This window comes from Oncorhynchus masou, chromosome 9 (assembly GCF_036934945.1).
Source record: "Oncorhynchus masou masou isolate Uvic2021 chromosome 9, UVic_Omas_1.1, whole genome shotgun sequence".
NCBI classification, from domain to species: domain Eukaryota; kingdom Metazoa; phylum Chordata; class Actinopteri; order Salmoniformes; family Salmonidae; genus Oncorhynchus; species Oncorhynchus masou.
In genome coordinates, this window is record NC_088220.1 from 22,866,758 (window position 1) to 22,886,734 (window position 19,977).

The 19,977-nt window shown below is 44.8% G+C and overlaps 1 protein-coding gene across 1 annotated transcript in view; it reads right to left on the bottom strand.

Moving 5' to 3' along the window:
• Positions 1 to 1,416: 1,416 nt before the first annotated feature.
• Positions 1,417 to 19,977, bottom strand: part of LOC135544974 (protein FAM13B-like) — a 65,388-nt gene continuing 46,827 nt past the window's right edge. Inside the window, exons 10-22 of the mRNA XM_064972658.1 lie at positions 18,250 to 18,377; positions 17,203 to 17,303; positions 16,510 to 16,561; positions 16,339 to 16,435; positions 15,829 to 15,894; positions 12,880 to 13,090; positions 12,571 to 12,712; positions 9,114 to 9,195; positions 8,550 to 8,702; positions 7,671 to 7,882; positions 7,033 to 7,529; positions 4,470 to 4,571; positions 1,417 to 2,991 (exon numbers count right to left, since the gene is read on the bottom strand). Of these exons, the coding sequence (XP_064828730.1) occupies positions 2,868 to 2,991; positions 4,470 to 4,571; positions 7,033 to 7,529; positions 7,671 to 7,882; positions 8,550 to 8,702; positions 9,114 to 9,195; positions 12,571 to 12,712; positions 12,880 to 13,090; positions 15,829 to 15,894; positions 16,339 to 16,435; positions 16,510 to 16,561; positions 17,203 to 17,303; positions 18,250 to 18,377 (1,967 nt within the window). The 3' untranslated portion in view covers positions 1,417 to 2,867. The remainder of the gene's footprint in view (positions 2,992 to 4,469; positions 4,572 to 7,032; positions 7,530 to 7,670; positions 7,883 to 8,549; positions 8,703 to 9,113; positions 9,196 to 12,570; positions 12,713 to 12,879; positions 13,091 to 15,828; positions 15,895 to 16,338; positions 16,436 to 16,509; positions 16,562 to 17,202; positions 17,304 to 18,249; positions 18,378 to 19,977) is intronic.

Here is a 19,977-nt window from a genome sequence, read left to right on the forward strand (position 1 = left end):
TTTCAGCTCTTGAAACCAACACTTTACATGTTGCGTTTACATTTTTTTGTTCAGTATAGATGTAAAACACGGGTCCACAGATAGATAGAAGCTCTGGGAGCCGGTTGCTGATTGGCTGGTCAGTTGATGCAACCTGCCACTGGCCCACCTGGGTCAGAAAAACAAACATGCGTGGGATGGCATGGGACTATGAACAGGCTCTGCAGGCACAATGCAAAAATCATCTAGTAAAAAAGCCCTTGAGAATTGGACATGGAAATAAATCGATCGACCAATTTCACTTGTTTCCTTTTTAAATACTATTTTTTTTTAAACAAAAAAAAACAATTGGAAAGTTCGGTCCAAATGTGCCTCCATATTGATAATCTTGTCACATTTGGTTTAAGCAGTGCCCCAAACAACATTATGCTGACAAAAAAAATGATAAAAATGCTGGTTTAGCAGAAAGAAAACTGAGTCGCAGTGGAAATCTCACAGCAGTTATAGTCAAGTGATAGTTTCATGGGTTGGTCTGCAAGGTAGAAAACAGTTAGTTCCATTAATAGATTAAACATTAATCAGCCGTATACTCAGAAAATGCACATACAGGGTTAACAAGGCCCCACATTCCATTGATACAGGCCTCAACGCTAATTTATTGCTTGAGCTTCATGGCACAAAAATAGAAACAATACAAATCTTTGCCATGCAAGCCAACTACAGTCTAGCTTATACAAAACACTGAAGATTCCTATCCAATAGAGATTCTACACTGTATAGAAGTATTAGTGAAAAGTTACAAAAAAGATTATACTAAATAATGGTCATAAAAATAAAATAAAAACTCATGTTTGAACATCACAGAGAGTAAACGGGTCAAACGTGTTCAAAATAATACAAATCTGACGTTCATCCTTCCATATAAATTGTGCTTCTAAAACAAAGGAACAAATCTATAAACAAAACAAGGGCTGCATTCTCAGAATGCTGTGTAAATAACAGCTAGAACCTCTCCACACTGTTCACCTGTACATACAGTATACCAAACCCTGCCAACGCAAAACAAAGGTTACAGGACTGTGAGAGACGAAGGCCAAACTCCTAATTCAGCGCAAACGTCCTTCAGGCAAGACTAGATTCTGTCATTCTGGGTGTTGGTCTGACATTCTACCTGCTGAAACAGATGCAGATCTTTAAAGTCAGTGCCACTGGGGAGGTCTTCTCATTCCAAACCCTTCCTGGACAACTAGCATGCAGCGGTAATTCCCCACCCTGCCCTAAGGAGTGCGTAGGCATCTAGTCTACAACAGATCTTAAATGGTTTGTGTATTTTATCGCCAGGACGAGAACTAGTCATTTGAACAGACAAAGTTCCTGCTTGGTCTTGTCAAGTCCAGATAGCTTCTGAAGGATAGTGATGTGAGGCTGCCCCGGGGCCAAAAGGTTGGGGTCGATAATATCTACGGAGTGGCAGGCAGGAGGCATGACGCCAAAAGACCAGACACACCCCAGTGTCATTCCCAACATGCATCACTTTGACTCTGTTGTAGTTGCATGTGAACTTTCGAACAAAGCCCTTAGGAACTTTGGGATAAATAGGGACAGGGTCAAATTGTTGATGACAGGGGTCGAGGTGCTATTGGTTCTGCTTGGCCGTGGTAAAGCCTTCTCAGAGCTCTGTGGTCAGACAACTCCCCAGGACCTGACAATGACCTGGCTCTACATTGCCTGGCCAAAAACTCTGGCTCACTATGGGACATATCCCATACACTTCACCAACCAGTGTCATCCCGCCGTCACACTGCCATATGCTGTATTTAGCATAATACTGATGCAGTTGGAACAGCTTTAGAGCAGAGACAACTCAATAAGACACCTCGCAAAGGTCCACTCTGCAATTGAAAGAATATAAGTAAAAGAAATTGGGACATATTTATATGCTAAAGTCAAGCAGTCCAGCCTTATTGCCAAAATGGAGACGGTTAAGGTAACAATGCTAAGTGATGAACCTAACTGGCTGTCCTGCCCACCTGGTGTGTCAAACTCCTTCCAGTGATGACAATATTAAAACAGAAAAACAACAGAAAGGATGAGCACAACCAGTTCCAACTGATAAAACGCGCTCAGTTTCCATAGTGGCAATTGTGTAATAATAGAACAACTGGAATAGCATAAGACACTTAAAACTGTAAGTTCGTTTTCAAACTTGAGAGAATCTCTTCATTAAAGAAAAATGACATACTGTAACATACAAACATGTGTAAATATTTATGTACAAGAAAACATACATTAATTACTTTTTCCAAAAAGATCTCACTCAAGACGACACAAAAAACATCCTAGTGTTGAATGATGACAGTGGAGTTGGTTAACTGAATCAATATTGGAAATAGAATGAGCAGTGTCCTTGCTCTGAGGGAGGGAGAGTTAATTCTGTGGCCAGGCGACTACAACACACTACACGCTCCTGTTAAATAGGATTTCTCAGTATGAGAAACTAACATACATGAAGTTAATGATTTTTTTAACGTTTAAACAAAAACTAAACTCTAAAGAGGAAGAGGGAATTCCTCTGAAGGAAACAGGTAGAAAGAAATCAAAAGGGTGTGTCGAGTCTTGACTGGTGGGATGAAGAGGTCTCTTCATCAGAGTCCTTAGAAAGGAGCCTACACTAAACATTAGCTGGGGATGGCAGAATCTGATGGGTGGTTTTGGGGAGACAGTAGTGAGATACGGTGGATGCTGTGCCGTCTCTCAGGGGTGCAGGTAGGAGGATGGTTGATAATGGAGGGGCCATGTAGGGGTGACATGTCAGTCCGTGGTGAGATGGGGGACCTTCAGTCAGGTGGATGGAGGGAAGCAGGGTGGCCTCCCTCCATCTTCTCGCTCTAGATAGACTTCGAGGAATCCTGCTTGCTGATGAGCACCTCCAGCAGGCGCAGTTTGGCTTTGATCCGTTTATACTCTTTGTACTCGTCCATCATGGGTAGCCTGTCCTCCTTCTGGACGTTCCTGTCGAGGGAAAGGGAGAAGGCCTGAGACACCAGTTTGATACGTGCCGGTTGTCTAATGCGTCGGAAGGCTGAACAATCATAAACAAAGAAACTGTTGTAGTAAATAAGACAGGAGCACTGTCTGAGACAACTCAACTAGTCATCCCACGCGCGTCATCTGTCACGGTGGGGGGTTGACGCAGGTACTAAAGCTTCAGCATCCCTGTACAGTGCATTCGTAAAGTATTCAGACCCCTTTACTTTTTCCACACTACAGCCTTATTCTGAAATATCACATTTACATAAGTATTCAGATCCTTTACTCAGTACTCTGTTGAAGCACCTTTCGCAGAGATTACAGCCTCAAGTCTTCTTAGGTGTGAAGCTACAAGCTTGGCACACCTGTGTTTGGTGAGTTTCTCCCATTCTTCTCTGCAGATCCTCTCAAGGTATGTCACGTTGGATGGGGAGCATCGCTGCGCAGCTTTTTTCAGGTCTCCAGAAATGTTCGATCCGGTTCAAGTCCGGCCTCTGGCTGGGCCACTCAAGGACATTCAAAGACTTGTCCCAAATCCACTCGTGTGTTGTCTTGGCTGTGTGCTTTGGGTCGTTGTCCTGTTGGAATATGAACCTTCGCCCCCAGTATGAGGTCCTAAGCGCTCGGGAGCAGGTTTTCATCGATCTCTCTGTACTTTGCTCTGTTCATCTTTCCTGACTAGTCTCCCAGTCTCTACAGCTGAAAAATATCCCCACAGCATGAAGCTGCCACCACCATGCTTCACTGTAGGAATGGTGCCAGGATTTCACCAGACGTGACACTTGGCATTCAGGCCAAAGAGCTGATCTTGGTTTTATCAGACCAGAGAATCTTTTTTCTCATGGTCAGAGTCCTTTAGGTGCCATTTGGAAAACTGGAGCTCTGTCAGAGTGACCATTGAGTTCTTGGTCACCTTCCTGACCATCGAGTTCATGGTCACCTCCCTGATCAAAGAACTTCTTCCCTGATTGCTCAGTTATGCCGGGCAGCCAGCTCTAGGAAGAGTCTTGGTGGTTACGAACTTCTTCCATTTAAGAATGATGGAGACCACTGTGTTCTTGGGGACCTTCAATGCTGCAGACATTTTTTGTGCTTTGACAATCCTGTCTAGGAGCTCTACAATTCCTTCAACCACATGGCTTGGTTTTTGCTATGACATGCACGATCAACTGTGGAACCATATATTATATAAATTATATTAATATAAATTTACCACAATTTCGAGTCTCATAGAAAAGGATCGGAATACTTATGTAAATAAGGTAATTCTGTTTTAATGTTTAATACATTTGCAAACATTTATAAAAACCTGTTTTCGCTTTGTCATTATGGGTTATCGTGTGTAGATTGATGAGGGACAAAAACATTTTAAAATGGATAAAAGGCTAACAAAATGTGGAAAATGTCAAGGGGTCTAAATAATTTCCGAATGCACTGTATGTAGGTGTGTGTGTACCGACCTGCCATTCTGTTGGTAGAACTCATCCTCAAACTGGCGGATGGTGTTCCTTAGCTTCTTCTTTTCAGCCCGGGCCTTCCACAGCTGCTCCAGGAGCTCAGGCCTGTACAGGAGGGGTCATCATGACAATCTCAACCAGGGGTTTCATCACAGAATGAAATGCAGAACACAGTGTGTGAGAGTGTGTGTGTGTGTGTATGTGTGTGTTTAGTAACAGTCAAAAAGTTTGGGCACCTACTCATTCAAGGGTTTTTATTTTTTATTTTCTACATTGTAGAATAATAGTTAATACATCAAAACTATGAAATAACACACATGAATCATGTAGTAACCAAAAAAAACACCAAAAAAAGTGTTAAACAAATCAATTTTGAGATTATTCAAAGTAGCCAGCCACCCTTTTCCTTGATGACAGCTTTGCACACTCTTGGCATTCTCTCAACCAGCTTCATGAGGTAGTCACTTGGAATGCATTTCAATTAACAGGTGTGCCTTGTTAAGTTAATTTGTGGAATTTCTTTCCTTAATGCGCTTGAGCCAATCAGTTGTGTTGTGACAAGGTAGCGGTGGTATACAGAAGATGGCGCTATTTGGTAAAAGAACAGCACAAATAAACAAAGCGAAAAGACAGTCCATCATTACTTTAAGACATGAAGGTGAGTCAACCAGGGAAATGTCAAGAAATTTTAAAGTTTCTTCAAGTGCAGTCACAAAAACCATCAAGCGCTATGATGAAACTGGCTCTCATGAGGACCGCCACAGGAAAGGAAGACCCAGAGTTACCTCTGCTGCAGATGATAAATTCATTAGCGTTAACTGCACCTCAGATTGCAGCCCAAATAAATGCTAACTACTACAGAACACCAATAAGAAGAGATATGATTGGGCCAAGAAACACGAGCAAAGGACATTAGACCGGTGGAAATTTTGGTTCCAACCGCCGTGTCTTTATGAGACGCAGAGTAGATGAAAGGGATGATCTCTGCATGTGTGATCCCACCATGAAGCATGGAGGAGGTGGTGTGATGGTGCTTTGCTGGGGATACTTATTTAAAACTCAAGGCACACTTAACTAGCATGGCTACCACAGCATTCTGCAGTGAAACACCATACCATCTGGTTTGTGCTTGCGCTTAGTGGGAGTATCATTTGTTTTTCAACAGGATAATGACCCAAAACACACCTCCAGGCTGTGTAAGGGCTATTTGACCAAGAAGGAGAGTGATGGAGTGCTACATCAGATGACCTGTCGTCCACAATCCACAGACCTCAACCCAGTTGAGATGGTTTGGGATGAGTTGGACAGCAGAGTGAAGGAAAAGCAGCCAACAAGTACTCAGCATATGTGGGAACTCGTTCAAGACTGTTGGAAAAGCATTCCTCATGAAGCTGGTTGAGAGAATGCCAAAAGTGTGCAAAGCTGTCAAGGGAAGGCGGGGCTACTTTGAAAAATACATTTTAAAATGTTTTAGATTTAACACTTTTTTGGTTACGACATGATTCTATGTGTGTCATTTCATAGTTTTGATGTATTGTAGAAAATAGTATAATGCGGTGCCTGTTAATTTATCATCGAATCGTAGCCTACTTCGCCAAATGGGTGATGATTTAACAAGCGCATTTGCAAAGAAAGCACTGTTGTTGCACCAAAGTGTACCTAACCATAAACATCAATACCTTAAAATCAATACACAAGTGTATTTTTAAACATAAATACACAAGTATATTTTTAAAATCTGCATATTTAGTCAATAATGCCTGCTAACATGAATTTCTTTTAACTAGGGAAATTGTGTCACTTCTCTTGCGTTCAGTGCAAGCAGAGTCAGGGTATATGCAGCAGTTTGGGCAGCCTGGCTCGTTGCGAACTGTGTGAAGACCATTTCTTCCTAACAAAGATCATAATTAATTTGCCAGAATTTTACATAATTGTGCAATGTAACCGCAATATTTAGACTTAGGGATGACTTAGGGATGCCACCCATTAGATAAAATACGGAACAGTTCAGTATTTCACTGAAATAATACAATTTTTATTTTAGAAATGATAGTTCCCAGATTTGACCATATTAATGACCCACGGCTCATATTTCTGTGTTTATTATATTATAATTAAGGATATGATTTGGTAGAGCAGACTAAATTGATTCTAATTATGTATGGGTTAACTGCCTTGTTCAGGGACAGAACGAATGATTTTTACCTTGTCAGCTCAGCAATTCGATCCAGCAACCTTTCGGTTACTAGCCCAACGCCCTAACCACTAGGCTACCCTGCCGCCCGGGGCTATGGGCTCCCTCACGCCCCTAGCTAGATTTACTGCCTTATCCAGTTTACAATCCTCAGACCAGCTCCTCTAATAGCCATCAACCCTGTTCCAGGTGCTTTAAATACACGTCATGACAGCCAGAGCTAGAGCCAGAGTTTTCGGAATTGGATGTGCAGTTGTGTGTAGTAAACTACATGGCATTACACTGGTGACTGTGCCAGATTATTGAGGAATGAGGAGGCTGTTGTGAATGGAGTGTAATGGCATGCAGATGTGTGTGTGTGTGTGTGCTCACATTGACGAGGCATTGGCACTGGACAGGCGCAGGTCCAGGGCTAGTTTCCCGGAGGTTTCCTCCATCTTGGGCATGAGCAGGCTGTCTCTGTGTCTCTGGGAGCTGGTCTGGGGCTGGAACACTGGGTCTAGAGCCATGATCACCTCTGACCCCAAGCTCTGGAGCTCCACACTGCTCTCTTCCTCCTCCTTGGATGTGGCCTCCTCTTCCTCCACTTCACCCTCCTCCTCCTCCTTGATCTCGTCACAGAAGTGGGCAGTCTCTCCCTCGATGATGGGCTGCAGGGTGTGGTTGCGTCGCTTGCTGGAGGGGGAAGCGATGATGGGGGTGATGCTGGCGCGGGTGAGCATCTGCTTGACCAGACGGTAGCGGTCGTACAGCGGTTTGACCACCAGCCTCTCCTCTCTGGTCACAGGTCGACCGTGGAGTCCCTCGTAGTGCAGGAGGTTCTTCTGTAGGACCGTCTTCTCACACGACAGCTGCTCCTTGGTCATTTTCTACAGGGAAAGAACCATTTTTTACATTCATTCCATAAATTGTCTGCTATGGCTTTCCAGCCATCACAGGGACCATTACGTTTTAGGACAGAACTCTGTTCACTATCTGGTTGTAGATAGTGTATTTTTCCCCCGTCTCACCTTGGTGTCCTCTGGCCAGCCGTCGTCCTCTCTCTTGCCTTTGACGCGGCGCTGGATGAGGTTCAGGGTCTCCTCTCTGGTGGGTTGGTGGCCCTTGGCCTCTCCACCAACATCGTGGCCTGCCTGGTCCAGGGTGGAACCAAAGCTCTTGGGCAAAGTGTTGCTGCGTGGCCGCGTCTGAGGGGTCAGGTCAGCCTCCTTGTGTTTGGCATCTGAGTGGGAGAGAGAGGTAAAGAGAAGAAACGTGAGGGTGACTGAGGAACAGAGGGGTTAATTAACATTAGTAACAGTGGACATACAGGAGCTTGATGGGCTGTTATTGCAGCTACCATGAGTCCTCCTGTCTGTCAACCAGAGACAGAGAAAGGGGATAGCCCTGACAATCAACCATATGTCCACAGACACAAACACACCAGACTAGCCTCTGCTAAAGGTCTGTCTAAAGCCACAGGAGCATACGGATGAATGAGCAACAAATCAAATAAACCAGTCAGTCTGCACTAAATTCATTTTACAATGTTTCAAAAGGCATGTTCTCAAGGACCATATCCATTCAAAATAATAACTGTTGGAATCCAGCTTCCACACTCTGGCTAGAGACTCCCACCCTGTTCGCCGCAGAATTTACACCCAAATTACTCCACTACATGACATACTGCCAAACCCCAGACTGGGGGATGTGCTTCTGTGTTACCAGTGGATTGTCACTTTTGTTTATTTCACTTGCTTTGCAATTTAAACATATGTTTCCCATGCCAATAAAGCCCTTTGAATTTAATTGAGAGTGAGCGAGAGAGAGAGCTATGAGAAGAGAGAAAGAACAGAGTCTACCTTCAGTTGGAAGTATTGGTTTCTACTTACTGCTGTTAATGTACTTACACAGGTAGGGTGTCTGTTTAGAGGCAGTGAGGGGACGTGCAAGTGTAAAATGGGGTGTGTTCGGGGCGGAGGTGGAGGAGGTTTGGTGGCGTCTGTATGACTGAAGCACCGCCTGGTGCCTCAGGGACCCTTTGAGAAAGAGATGCTGTCTTCCTGCAGTTGGGGGACGTCCGGTTTTAGAATTTTAAAGAAGAGAGAGACACTTATTCGGCTTTGCATCTCCCGATGGGGGGGTGGTGGTGTTCAAATGGAATTGATATAGATGGATGAGGGGGGACTTTCACAATGGACCAACACAGTGAGGGAAGGCCATTATGTTAGAGCCACAGTTGGTGTGTACTGTAATACCCATGCATTGATGAGACTGACCCAGCTCCGCCACCACTGGACTGGGCAGTCAGGCAGGCGGGTCAGGGCAGGACCAGGTTGCCCAGGGGAGGAACAGGATGGCACGCAAAAGTTTACCTGCCAAGCTGAGTCCAACCCAACCAACCCCACCCCTGCCATGGAACCAAGCACCCTACCACTCCCCCCAACACAACCATGCAGACAGACTGCTCTTACCTTTTAACTGTTTGCGGATTTTGGTGAGGTCGGTCATCCACTTGAGGACCTTTGGGTTAGCGGCACTATCACCATGGGACGGCTGTGGGGAGAACAGTGAATACCGATGAATGGCATCCTGCCAGCTGATTGCATACTGTGCATTTATTCGAAGCATGAACTTGTTCCTCATATTGCAATACACACACATACACACTTGTATTTCCACTCTCTCAAACTGTTCCTCATATCACAGTATCTACAGTGCATCCGGAAAGAATTCAGCCCAGTTGACTTTCCACATTTTGTTAAGTGAGCCTTTTTCTAAAATGCATAAAATTGTTTCCCCTTAATCTACACCCAATAACGACAAAGTGAAAACAGGTTTTCATAATGTTGCACATAAAACATTTAAAACAAACACTTTATTTACATACAGTACCTGTCAAAAATGTGGACACACCTACTCATTTAAGGGTTTCTTTATTTTTACTATTTTCTACATGAACACTGAAATAACACATGGAATCATGTAGTAACCAAAAAGTGATTATTCAATGTAGCCACCCTTTCCCTTGATGACAGATTTGCACATTCTTGGCATTCTCTCAACCAGCTTCACCTGGAATGCTATTTCAACAGCCTTGATGGAGTTCTCAGATATGCTGAGCAATAGGCTGCTTTTCATTCACTCTGCGGTCCAACTCATCCCAAACCATCTCAAATTGTGTTGAGGTCAGGTCATTGTGTAGGCCAGGTCATCTGATGCAGCACGCCATCACTCTCCTTCTTGGTCAAATAGCCCTTACACAGCCTGGAGGTGTGTTGGCAAACCAGATGGGATATCGCTGCAGAATGCTGTAGTAGCCACGCTGGCTAAGAGTGCCTTGAATTTGAAATAAATCAGAGTCACCAGCAAAGCACCCACACACCACCTCCATGCTTCACAGTGGGAACACCACATGCGTAGATCATCCGTTCACCTACTCTGCATCTCAAAAATACAATGCGGTTGGAATCAAAAATCCCCCGGTCTAATGTCCATTGCTCGTGTTTCTTGGCAAAAGCAAGGCTCTTCTTAATATCAGTGTCCTTCAGTAGTAGACTGTGGAAATCTGTGTAGGCCTTCATTGTAAATAAAAATTTGTTCTTAACTGACTTACCAAGTTAAATAAATGTTAAATAAAAAGTAGTGGCTTCTTTTCAGCAATTTGACCATGAAGGCCTGATTTACATAGTCTCCTCTGAACAGTTAATGTTGAGATGTGTCTGTTGCTTGAACTCTGAAGCATTTATTTGGGCTGCAATTTCTGAGGCTGGTAACTAATGAACTTATCCTCTGCAGCAGAGGTAACTCTGGGCCATCTCAACTGGGTTGAGGCCGGTGGATTGCGGACGCAAGGTCATCTGATGTAGCACTCCACCACTCTCCTTCTTGGTCAAATAGCCCTTACACAGCCTGGAGGTGTATTTTGGGTCATTGTCCTGTTGAAAAACAAAATGACAGTACCACTAAGAACAAACCAGATGGGATGGTGTATCGCTGCAGAGTGCTGTGGTAGCCATGCTGGTTAAGTGTGCCTTGAATTCTAAATAAATCAGTGTCCCCAGCAAAGCACCATCACACCACCTCCTCCATTCTTCATGGTGGGATCACACATGCAGAGATCATCCGTTCATTTACTCTGTCTCAAAGACACGGCGGTTGGAACCAAAATTTCCACTGCTCGTGTTTCTTAGCCCAAACAAGTCTCTTCTTATTATTGGCGTTCTGTAGTAGTTAGCATTTATTTGGGCTGCAATCTGAGGTGCAGTTAACGCTAATGAATTTATACTCTGCAGCAGAGGTAACTCCGGTCTTCATGAGACAATTTCATCATAGCGCTTGATGGTTTTTGCAACTGCACTTGAAGAAACTTTCAAAGTTCTTGAAATTTTCCGTATTGACTGACCATGTCTTAAAGTATTGATGGACTGTCGTTTCTCTTTGTTTATTTGAGCTGTTCTTTTACCAAATAGTGCTATCTTCTGTATACCGCCCCTACCATGTCACAACACAACTGATTGGCTCAAACGCATTAAGGAAAGAAATTCCACAAATTAACCTTTAACAAGGCACACCTGTTAATTGAAATGCATTCCAAGTGACTAACTTATGAAGCTGGTTGACAGAATGCCAAGAGCGTGAAAAGTTGTCATCAAGGCAAATGGTGGCTACTTTAAGGAATCAAATATAGAAAATATTTGAATTTGTTTAACACTTTTTTGGTTACTAAATGATTCCATAGGTGTTATTTCATAGTTTTGACGTCTTCACTATTATTCTGTGGAAAAGGCACACCTGTCTATTTAAGGTCCCACAGATGACAATGCATGTCAGAGCAAAAACCAAGCCATGAGGTCGAAGGAACTGTCCGTAGAGCTCTGAGACAGGATTGTGTCAAGACTCAGATCTGCGGAAGGGTAACAAAACATTTCTGCAGCATTGAAGGTCCCCAAGAACACAGTTGCCTCTATTATTCTTAAATTGAAGCAGTTTAAAACTGCCAACTGAGCAATTGGGGAGAAGGGCCTTGGTCAGGGAGGTGACCAAGAATCTGATGGTCACTCTGAAAGAGCACCAGAGTTAATCTCTGGAGTGGAAGAACCTTCCAGAAGGACAACCATCTTTGCAGCACTCCACCAAGCAGGCCTTCATGGTAGAGTGGCCAGATGGAAAAGGCACATGACAGCCCGCTTGGAGTTTGCCAAAAGGCACTTAAACCTGGCACCCACTTTACGGTAAAGCATGGTTTTGGCAACGTCATGCTGTGAGGATGCTTTTCAGCAGCAGGTACTGGGCGACTAGTCAGGATCGAGGGAAAGATGAACAGAGCAAAGTACAGAAAGATCCTTGATGAAAACCTGCTTCAGTGTGCTCAGGACCTCAGGCTGGGGTGAAGGTTCACCTTCCACAAGGACAATTACTGTAAGCACAGAGCCAAGACAATGCAGGAGTGGCTTCGTGACAAGTCTACGCATGTCCTTGAGTGGCCCAGCCAGAGTCCGGACGTGAATTCAATCGAACATCTCTGGAGAGACCTGAAAATAGCTGTGCAGTGACACTCCCCATCCAACCTGACAGAGCTTGAGAGGATTTTGCAGAAGAGAATGGGAGAAACTCCCCAAATTATGGTGTGCCAAGCTTGTAGCGTCATACCCAAGAAAACTTGAGGCTGTAATCGCTGCTAAAGGTGCTTCAACAAAGTACTGAGTAAAGGGTCTGAATACTTATGTAACTGTGATATTTCCGTTTTTTATTTTTAATACATTTGCAAAAATTTCTAAAAACATGTTTTTTCTTTGTCATTGTGGAGTATTGTGTGTAGATTGATGAGGGATAAAAACAATTGAATCAATTTTATAATAAGGCTGTAACGTAACAAAATGTGGAAAAAGTCAAGGGGTCTGAATACTTTCCGAATGCACTGTATCTAACCTTGTAGTTCCTCTCTTTCTCAAACTGTTCCTCAAATTGTTTGATCTTCTTCTTGAGGTTCTGCAGCTTTTTGGTGAGCTGGTGGGGGGCCGAGTCGTTCCTCACAGCACTCTCTTTGGAAGTGAAGGAGGCACGGTGAGGCCTAGATGAGACAAGTGAGTGAGAGTGTGAGAGGCGGTGACCATGCACCTGAAGCCTGGCTTACAAACACAGTTTATAAGATCGAATAACTAAACAGGAAAACATCAAAGTCGCCCATCATGTCTATAGAAATAACCATCCCTGATGAGTGAGCCAGTGTGTTCTCACCTCCCCAGGGCCTGGTGGGCTTTAGTGGGCGAGGTGGCGTCGGGGTGCTGCAGGAAGCGTTGGCTGTGGCCAAAGTCCAGGAAGCGACGGGCCATGAGGGGATGGGAGGAGTCCTCGTGGGGCAGGGGCACCATGCGCCCGGCCAGGGGGGACAGCTGGGCCTCACCAGAGTCACTCTCATCCTGCCATGACTTGAAGGCTGGCACGGGGTCTGGGTGGGACAAAAAGAAACGCACAGATGAGTCTCAGTGTGTAACAAGGGTCATCTACAGCACTGCAGTTCAAGGACCTACTGAGACAGGACACCAATGTCTCCTCCTGTAAAGTGAACTAAATTCAATCACTGCCATTTTTGTTGAGTGCTCAAACTCTTTTCTGCCTCTAATATGTCCTTTGTTTTTTAGCTGCTGAGGGGCTAAGAGTCACCTGAACTATTGACAAAGTATATTTTGGAGCCTATTCCTCTCTGGTGGAGCTGTGGCACTTAAGACATGTGTAGTTGTCTAGGATGTGTGGGCATGTCTGTGCCGAAGCGTGCAGATGAATCGAGTGACAGTCAACGAGAATCATCATGGGCTGCAGAGTAACTCTGCTGTCCTCAGAACTGGATCATTATAAATGATTAGCCGAGGCTACTATGTGTTGAATCTAGGTTGCACAACGCTAGAATAATATGAAAATAGGCCTAGGCCAACTACACTAGACATGGTTCTTTCCTCAGCTTTTTTAGACCTCTCATTAGATTTTTCCATCGTGGTATTGTCTGCTCAGTTTCACACTTTGTGGCCTGAAATAAATACTGTACAAAAATATCAACGCATCATGCAACAATTGCTAAGCTTTTACTGAGTTACAGTTCATAAGGAAATCAGTCAACTGAAATAAATTCATTAGGCCCTAATCAATGGATTTCACATGAGAATACAGATTAGATATCTGTTGGTCACAGATACCTTAAAAAAAGGAAGGGGCGTGGATCAGAAAACCAGTCAGTATCTGGTGTGACCACCATTTGCCTCATGCAGCGCATCTCCTTCACATAAAGTTGATCAGGCTGTTGATTGTAGCCTGTGAAATGTTGTCCCACTTCTCTTCGATGGCTGTGCGAAGTTTCTGGATCTTGTCAGGAACTGGAACAAGCTGTTGTACACAGCGATCCGGAGCATCCCAAACTTGCTCAATGGGTGACATGTCTGGTGAGTATGTAGGCCATGGAAAACTGGGAAATGTTCAGCTTCCAGGAATTGTGTACAGATCCTTGCGATATGGGGCTGTGCATTATCATGCTAAAACAAAAGGTGATGGCAGTGAATGAAATGCACGACAATGGGCCTCAGGTTCACGTGATGGTATCTTTGTGCATTCAAGTTGCCATTTATAAAATGCAATTGTGTTGTGTCCATTGTCCGTAGCTTATGCCTGCCCATACCATAACCCTACCGCCACCATGTGGCACTGTTCACAACAGCAAGCCGCTCCCCACACAACGCCATACACGTGGTCTGCAGTCGTGAGGCTGGTTGGACGTCCTGCCAAATTCTTGAAAACAAGGTTGGATGCAGTTTACGGTTGAGAAATGAAAATACCATTCTCTGTAAACAGCTCTCGTGGACATTCCTGCAATCAGCATGCCAATCGCACGCTCCCTCAAATTTTAATATCTGTGGCATTGTGTTGTGTGACAAAACTGCATATTTTAGTGTGGCCTTTTATGGTCCCAGCACAAAGTGCACTTGTGTAACAATCATGCTGTGGCCTCCATCATTCTTAAAGGAAGAAGCTTGGAATCACCAAGATTCTTCCTAGAGCTGGCCGCCTGGCCAAACTGAGCAATCGGGGTAGGGAGGTGACCAAGAACCCGACAGAGCTCCAGAGTTCCTCTGTAGAGATGGGAGAACCTTCCAGAAGGACAACCAACTCTGCAGCACTCCACCAAATCAGCCACTCCTGATGGAAGCCACTCCTCAGTAAAAGGCACATGACAGCCCGCTTTGAGTTTGCCAAAAGGCACCTAAAGGACTGACCATGAAAAACAAGATTCTCGGGTCTGATGAAACCAAGATTGAATTCTTTAGCCTAAATGTCACATCTGGAGGAAACCTGGCACAATCCCTATGGTGAAGCATGGTGGTGGCAGCATCATGCTGTGGGGATGATTTTCAGAGGCAGAGACTGGGAGACTAGTACAGAGAGAGATCCTTGATGAAAACATGCTCCCGAGCGCTCAGGACCTCAGACTGGGGCAAAGGTTCACCTTCCAAGAGGACAACAACCCTAAGCACATGGCCAAGACAATGCAGGAGTGGCTTTGGGACAAGTCTATGTATGTCCTTGAGTGGCCCAGCCAGAGCCCGGACTTGAACCCGTTCGAACATCTCTGGAGACCTGAAAATAGCTGTGCAGCAACGCTCCTCATCCAACCTGATCAAGCTCGAGAAGATCTGCAGAGAAGAATGGGAGAAACTCCCCAAATACAGGCGTGCCAAGCTTGTAGCTTCATTCCCAAGAAGACTCGAGGCTGTAATCACTGCCAAAGGTGCGACAACAAAGTACTGAGTGAAGGGTCTGAATACTTGTGGTATTTCAGTTTTTAGCAACCTGTTTTTGCTGTGTCATTATGGGGTATTGTGTGTAGATTGAGGTAAAAAAAACTATAATACATTTTAGAGTCATAACAAAATGTGGAAAAAGTAAAGGGGTCTGCCGTTGACTCTTCTCTATGACTTTTAGATACTGAGGAGTAACCATTTGGAGAGGTGTGAGAATGAACTTGCTGAGTGAGCCCTAAGCTAGTCGCCCAGAAGAGACAAGAGAACGAGAGAGGTGAAGGACAAAGAACTCTGGATTTAGGCTCACTGACAGGGACCCAGTCCAACAAGGTCTGGATTAGTAAAGAGAAGGAAGGATGATGAGGGAGGAAGTATGGATGGATGGAGAGCTCCTACTTACCATGACCTCTCCCCTGCAGGTGCATACATGTGAAGTCTATGAGGGGGAGATGGTTTGGGGATGGTGCTAAGGGAGGAGGGAGAGAGAGATGGCAGAGAACACCGCGTGAGCTGACGTTTTAGGCAACCAGCTTGAGCAAGCATTCTAAGGTGCTTTCATACCTTGCTAGCACAATACATAATTCATCATTTGCATCCATGTTTACTTGGATATGCATTTTGGTTGGTCTCCACTGACTTTTTATTTTACCTTTATTTAACTAGGCAAGTCAGTCAAGAACAAATTCTTATTTTCAATGACAGCCTAGGAACAGTGGGTTAACTGCCTTGTTCAGGGGCAGAACGACAGATTTTTACCATGTCAGCTCGGGAATTCGATCTAGCAACCTTTCGGTTACCTTTCGGTAACCACTAGGCTACCTGCCTCCCCCACTTCACTCCATCACTATCCTAACGGTCCCTTAGGGAACATTGTGTATTAAACACACAACAACCATGGTGAGAAAGTTACCTTCCCACTGGCTGTAGGGGAAGATGCGGTGGAGGTGGTGGGAGCTGGGGCAGCTGGCGTCTGTGTTGGCATTCTGGTCACACTCACACACAGAGACCTGGATGGAGAGACAGGGTTAAACAGCGTACAGTAGACCCTAGTCGTGAAGAAGGCATTGACATAGACACTTACACAGGCGATGAGATCAGCCTGGTCCATCTTCTCACAGGCTTGGTTTTCTTGCCTACAACGAGAGCGAGACACATGAATAATGGATAATGAATAATGGTCCATTTGAACTACAGAAAGGCACGTATGATGGTTGACCTGATTGGTGGCAAATGTTTTAATTTGTTACTGTGGCTATTAATGCCATTGACTATTGAACTCAATGCCTTATGCACAATGTATTAGAGTGACCGTTGATCAGCTGACAATAACCGAGGACTACCGTCATGGACAGGCGTGTGTGTGTCTGTATGCTTGCTTTATGTTGAGCGGAGGTAGGATCACATTGTATCCAACTGCTTAGAATAGACATCGTGACGAGTCAACTCCGCAGCACAAGACAGACAACATGACAGTCTCATGTCTGTGTCTATTTACAGTAGAACGTCTTCCTCCAGTCTATTCACAGCGGATGGCTCACATCACATCAGTCTTTTCAAAACCATCTTAGGGCTGTTTGTGTTCTACGTAATAACTAAACAAAACACTCATACAAAGCCCCAAAATCCAGATTAGCATACAACTTGTTTGATTGAATGCCAGCCATCAGCCTTCTCTGGGAAGGCAGGAAGTAAAGTAGACAGCAAAGCCTTGGTGTGTTAAGCCGTTGAGGTAATTGTGGATTTTAGCAATACAATTAAATGTTTCAAAGCCAACCTGGCCGTGTTGATATTGTTCTCTGTGTCTACGAGAGCCTCGGCGTGGTCCAGGTTCATTCCAGAACTCTCCTCCAGGGCACCGTTATGGGAGTCACAATCCTGGGAGAAAACAAAAACAATGTCTCGAGAATTAGACTTCATTTCTCACACACACACACACAGCGCAACATGTAGGCTCTCTGTCAAACAGAGGCACCATTAACAGCAAACTGTGAGGTTATATTGATGAGATGCTATAGCTTGAATTCCTGGAATGTGGCCTCCTTTCCTTTCTATTAAGTGGGTGAAGATGGCCCTGTATGTATACATGTATAGAGAGGGGAGGAGTGTGTGGTCTGAACAGGTGTTGTGGTTATTCTTTGGGGGGCAGGCAGACTATTTAAAGAGGGTGACCCAATTCATGGAGAGAGTCCCACCTCTGGGCTGAGGGGCTGTGGAGCTCAGCCAGCAGCCATCTCTGTGGTGGAGGAGAAGAGGGGGAGAAGTTGGGTAGACATCAGCGTAAACGAGCTGCCATTTTATCTAGGCCTCTATCCAAGGCCTCTATCCAGCCTCTATCCAAGGCCAGTAGCCAGGAGAGCTAAAATGGTGCCCAGGAACACTGATGGACCAATGACTGCCATTTCAGAAAGACAAGTCATCTACAAAGATTTCTTCAGATGTCTCCCCCCAAATCCAGGACATCATCTTATGCTATACAGGCGAAATCTGATTCTGTGTAGGATATCTAAAGTGAATCGAATTTGCAGTTATATAGTGTGTGTGATGGTGATTGTCAGGCAGGACTGGCTGTGCTTGGCGAGAACAGTGTATGTATCTGACAAAGCTCATCTCCCAGCACCCCAGTCCTCCCAGGAGAATTACATATTTGTTATGGGCTACACAAAAGGCCATGCTGATAGCAACAAGCATCAACCTTGTAATGAATTGATAGCGACAGGGCTCAGTATGGTAAACATTCAATATTCTGCTGACAGCCAGAGCATGTGGAGTTGTTTGTCTGCGGTGTGTGTGTTTGAGTGACTGACTCCACAGTATGACTGACCTGTTGGGCCTCAGGGCTGCGCTCTGTCTCTGGGGCTGACAGGGGACTGCTTGTGGGGCCCCTCACTCTCACACAGGCCCTCTTCATCATGGCCCTCGCATGGCCCTGGCCTCTCACTGGGGCCCGCCCTGTGGGAACCAAAGTCATTAGCCATAATAAGCCCCATGGAGCAACAATCAGCATTGCTGGCTGTCAGCTGTGGTAACAACCTTTCTGGAGGTGCCTACCACCCAGTTCTGTCCAGAATGTACAGTATGGGTGAACAGGGTGACAGAGGAATGCATGTTAGAGTGAATGGCTAAGTGTGCATGCTTTGATACATGTCATGTCGAAATAGTTGCATCATGTATGTTGAAATTGTATTTATTTAACTAGGCAAGTCAGTTAAGAACAAATTCTTATTTACAATAACTGCCTACCCTGGCCAAACCCGGATGAGCCAATTGTGCACCGCCACTATGGGACTCCCAATCATGGCCGGATGTGATACAGCCTGGATTCGTACCAGGGACTTTTGTGACGTCTCATGCACTGAGATGCAGTGCCTTAAACCGCTGACCCACTCGGGAGCCCAATGTGCATTTGTATGTGTGTGAAGTGCAATATATTGTGAGTAAGTGTAAGTGTGTGTGTGTGTTCACTGCTCACACTTGGTTCTCATAGATCTCATTGTCGATAGAGCTCGAGGTAAAATAAGTGCTGTCCCACTGCAGCATGGATGGTCCTCTTTATAATGCTGAAGAAACAACACAAGCCCAAAGTATTCACTTCTGTTGCCACAGTACTAACCCTCTGAATCCATCTAATTAGGAGCATGAGAGGCTGAGTTGAACCACTCCACGACCCATTTCCGGATCTCTGGCAGGTATAATAAAGTTAACCAGGGACAAGTCCTGTGATATATAATACAGCACTACATGAACTAAGTACCAAACTCCCAGCTCATTAAGCTGTGCTGAACTCTGCTGTATTCCTGGCTTCAGAAGTGTGCATAGATGGATAAAGGGTTAGCTTTAGCATAGCCATCTACGAACCCAATCCAAGACTGCATAGAGTCCTGGTCACCATTTTGTGGTATAGTTAAGCCCAATAGATATGTATAGACATCATTGGCTGTGCCCAGCTCTGCAACAAACCCTTATCTGTTTTCAGAGAGGACATTTTGTTTACGTACAGTGCACTTGGAAAGTATTCAAACCCTTTGACTTTTTCCACATTTTGTTACCTTACAGCCTAATTCAAAAATATATTATAGTTTTTCCCCTCAATCTACACACAATACCCCATAATGACAAAGAAAAAAAGCAGTTCTTTAGAAATGTTTGCAAAAGTAAAAAAAAAGACAACCCATTAACCCATTAAATAAGACATAACCCATTTACACAGAGTACATTTACAGAGTACAGAGTACTCTGTTGAAGCCCCTTTGGCAGTTATTACAGCCTCGAGTCTTCTTGGGTGTGAAGCTACAAGCTTGGCACACCTGTATTTGGGGGAGTTTCTCCCATTCTTCTCTACAGATCCTCTCAAGCCCTGTCAGGTTGGATGGGGAGCGTTGCTGCACGGCTATTTTCAGGTCTCTTCAGAGATGTTCGATCACGTTCAAGTCCGGGCTCTGGCTGAGCCACCTGCGTGTGAGTGACGTGAGTGTAGCTGTGCGTTTAGCTGTGCGAGACGCGAGTGTGGGTGACGTGAGTGACATGACGTGAGTGTGCGTGTGAGTGACGT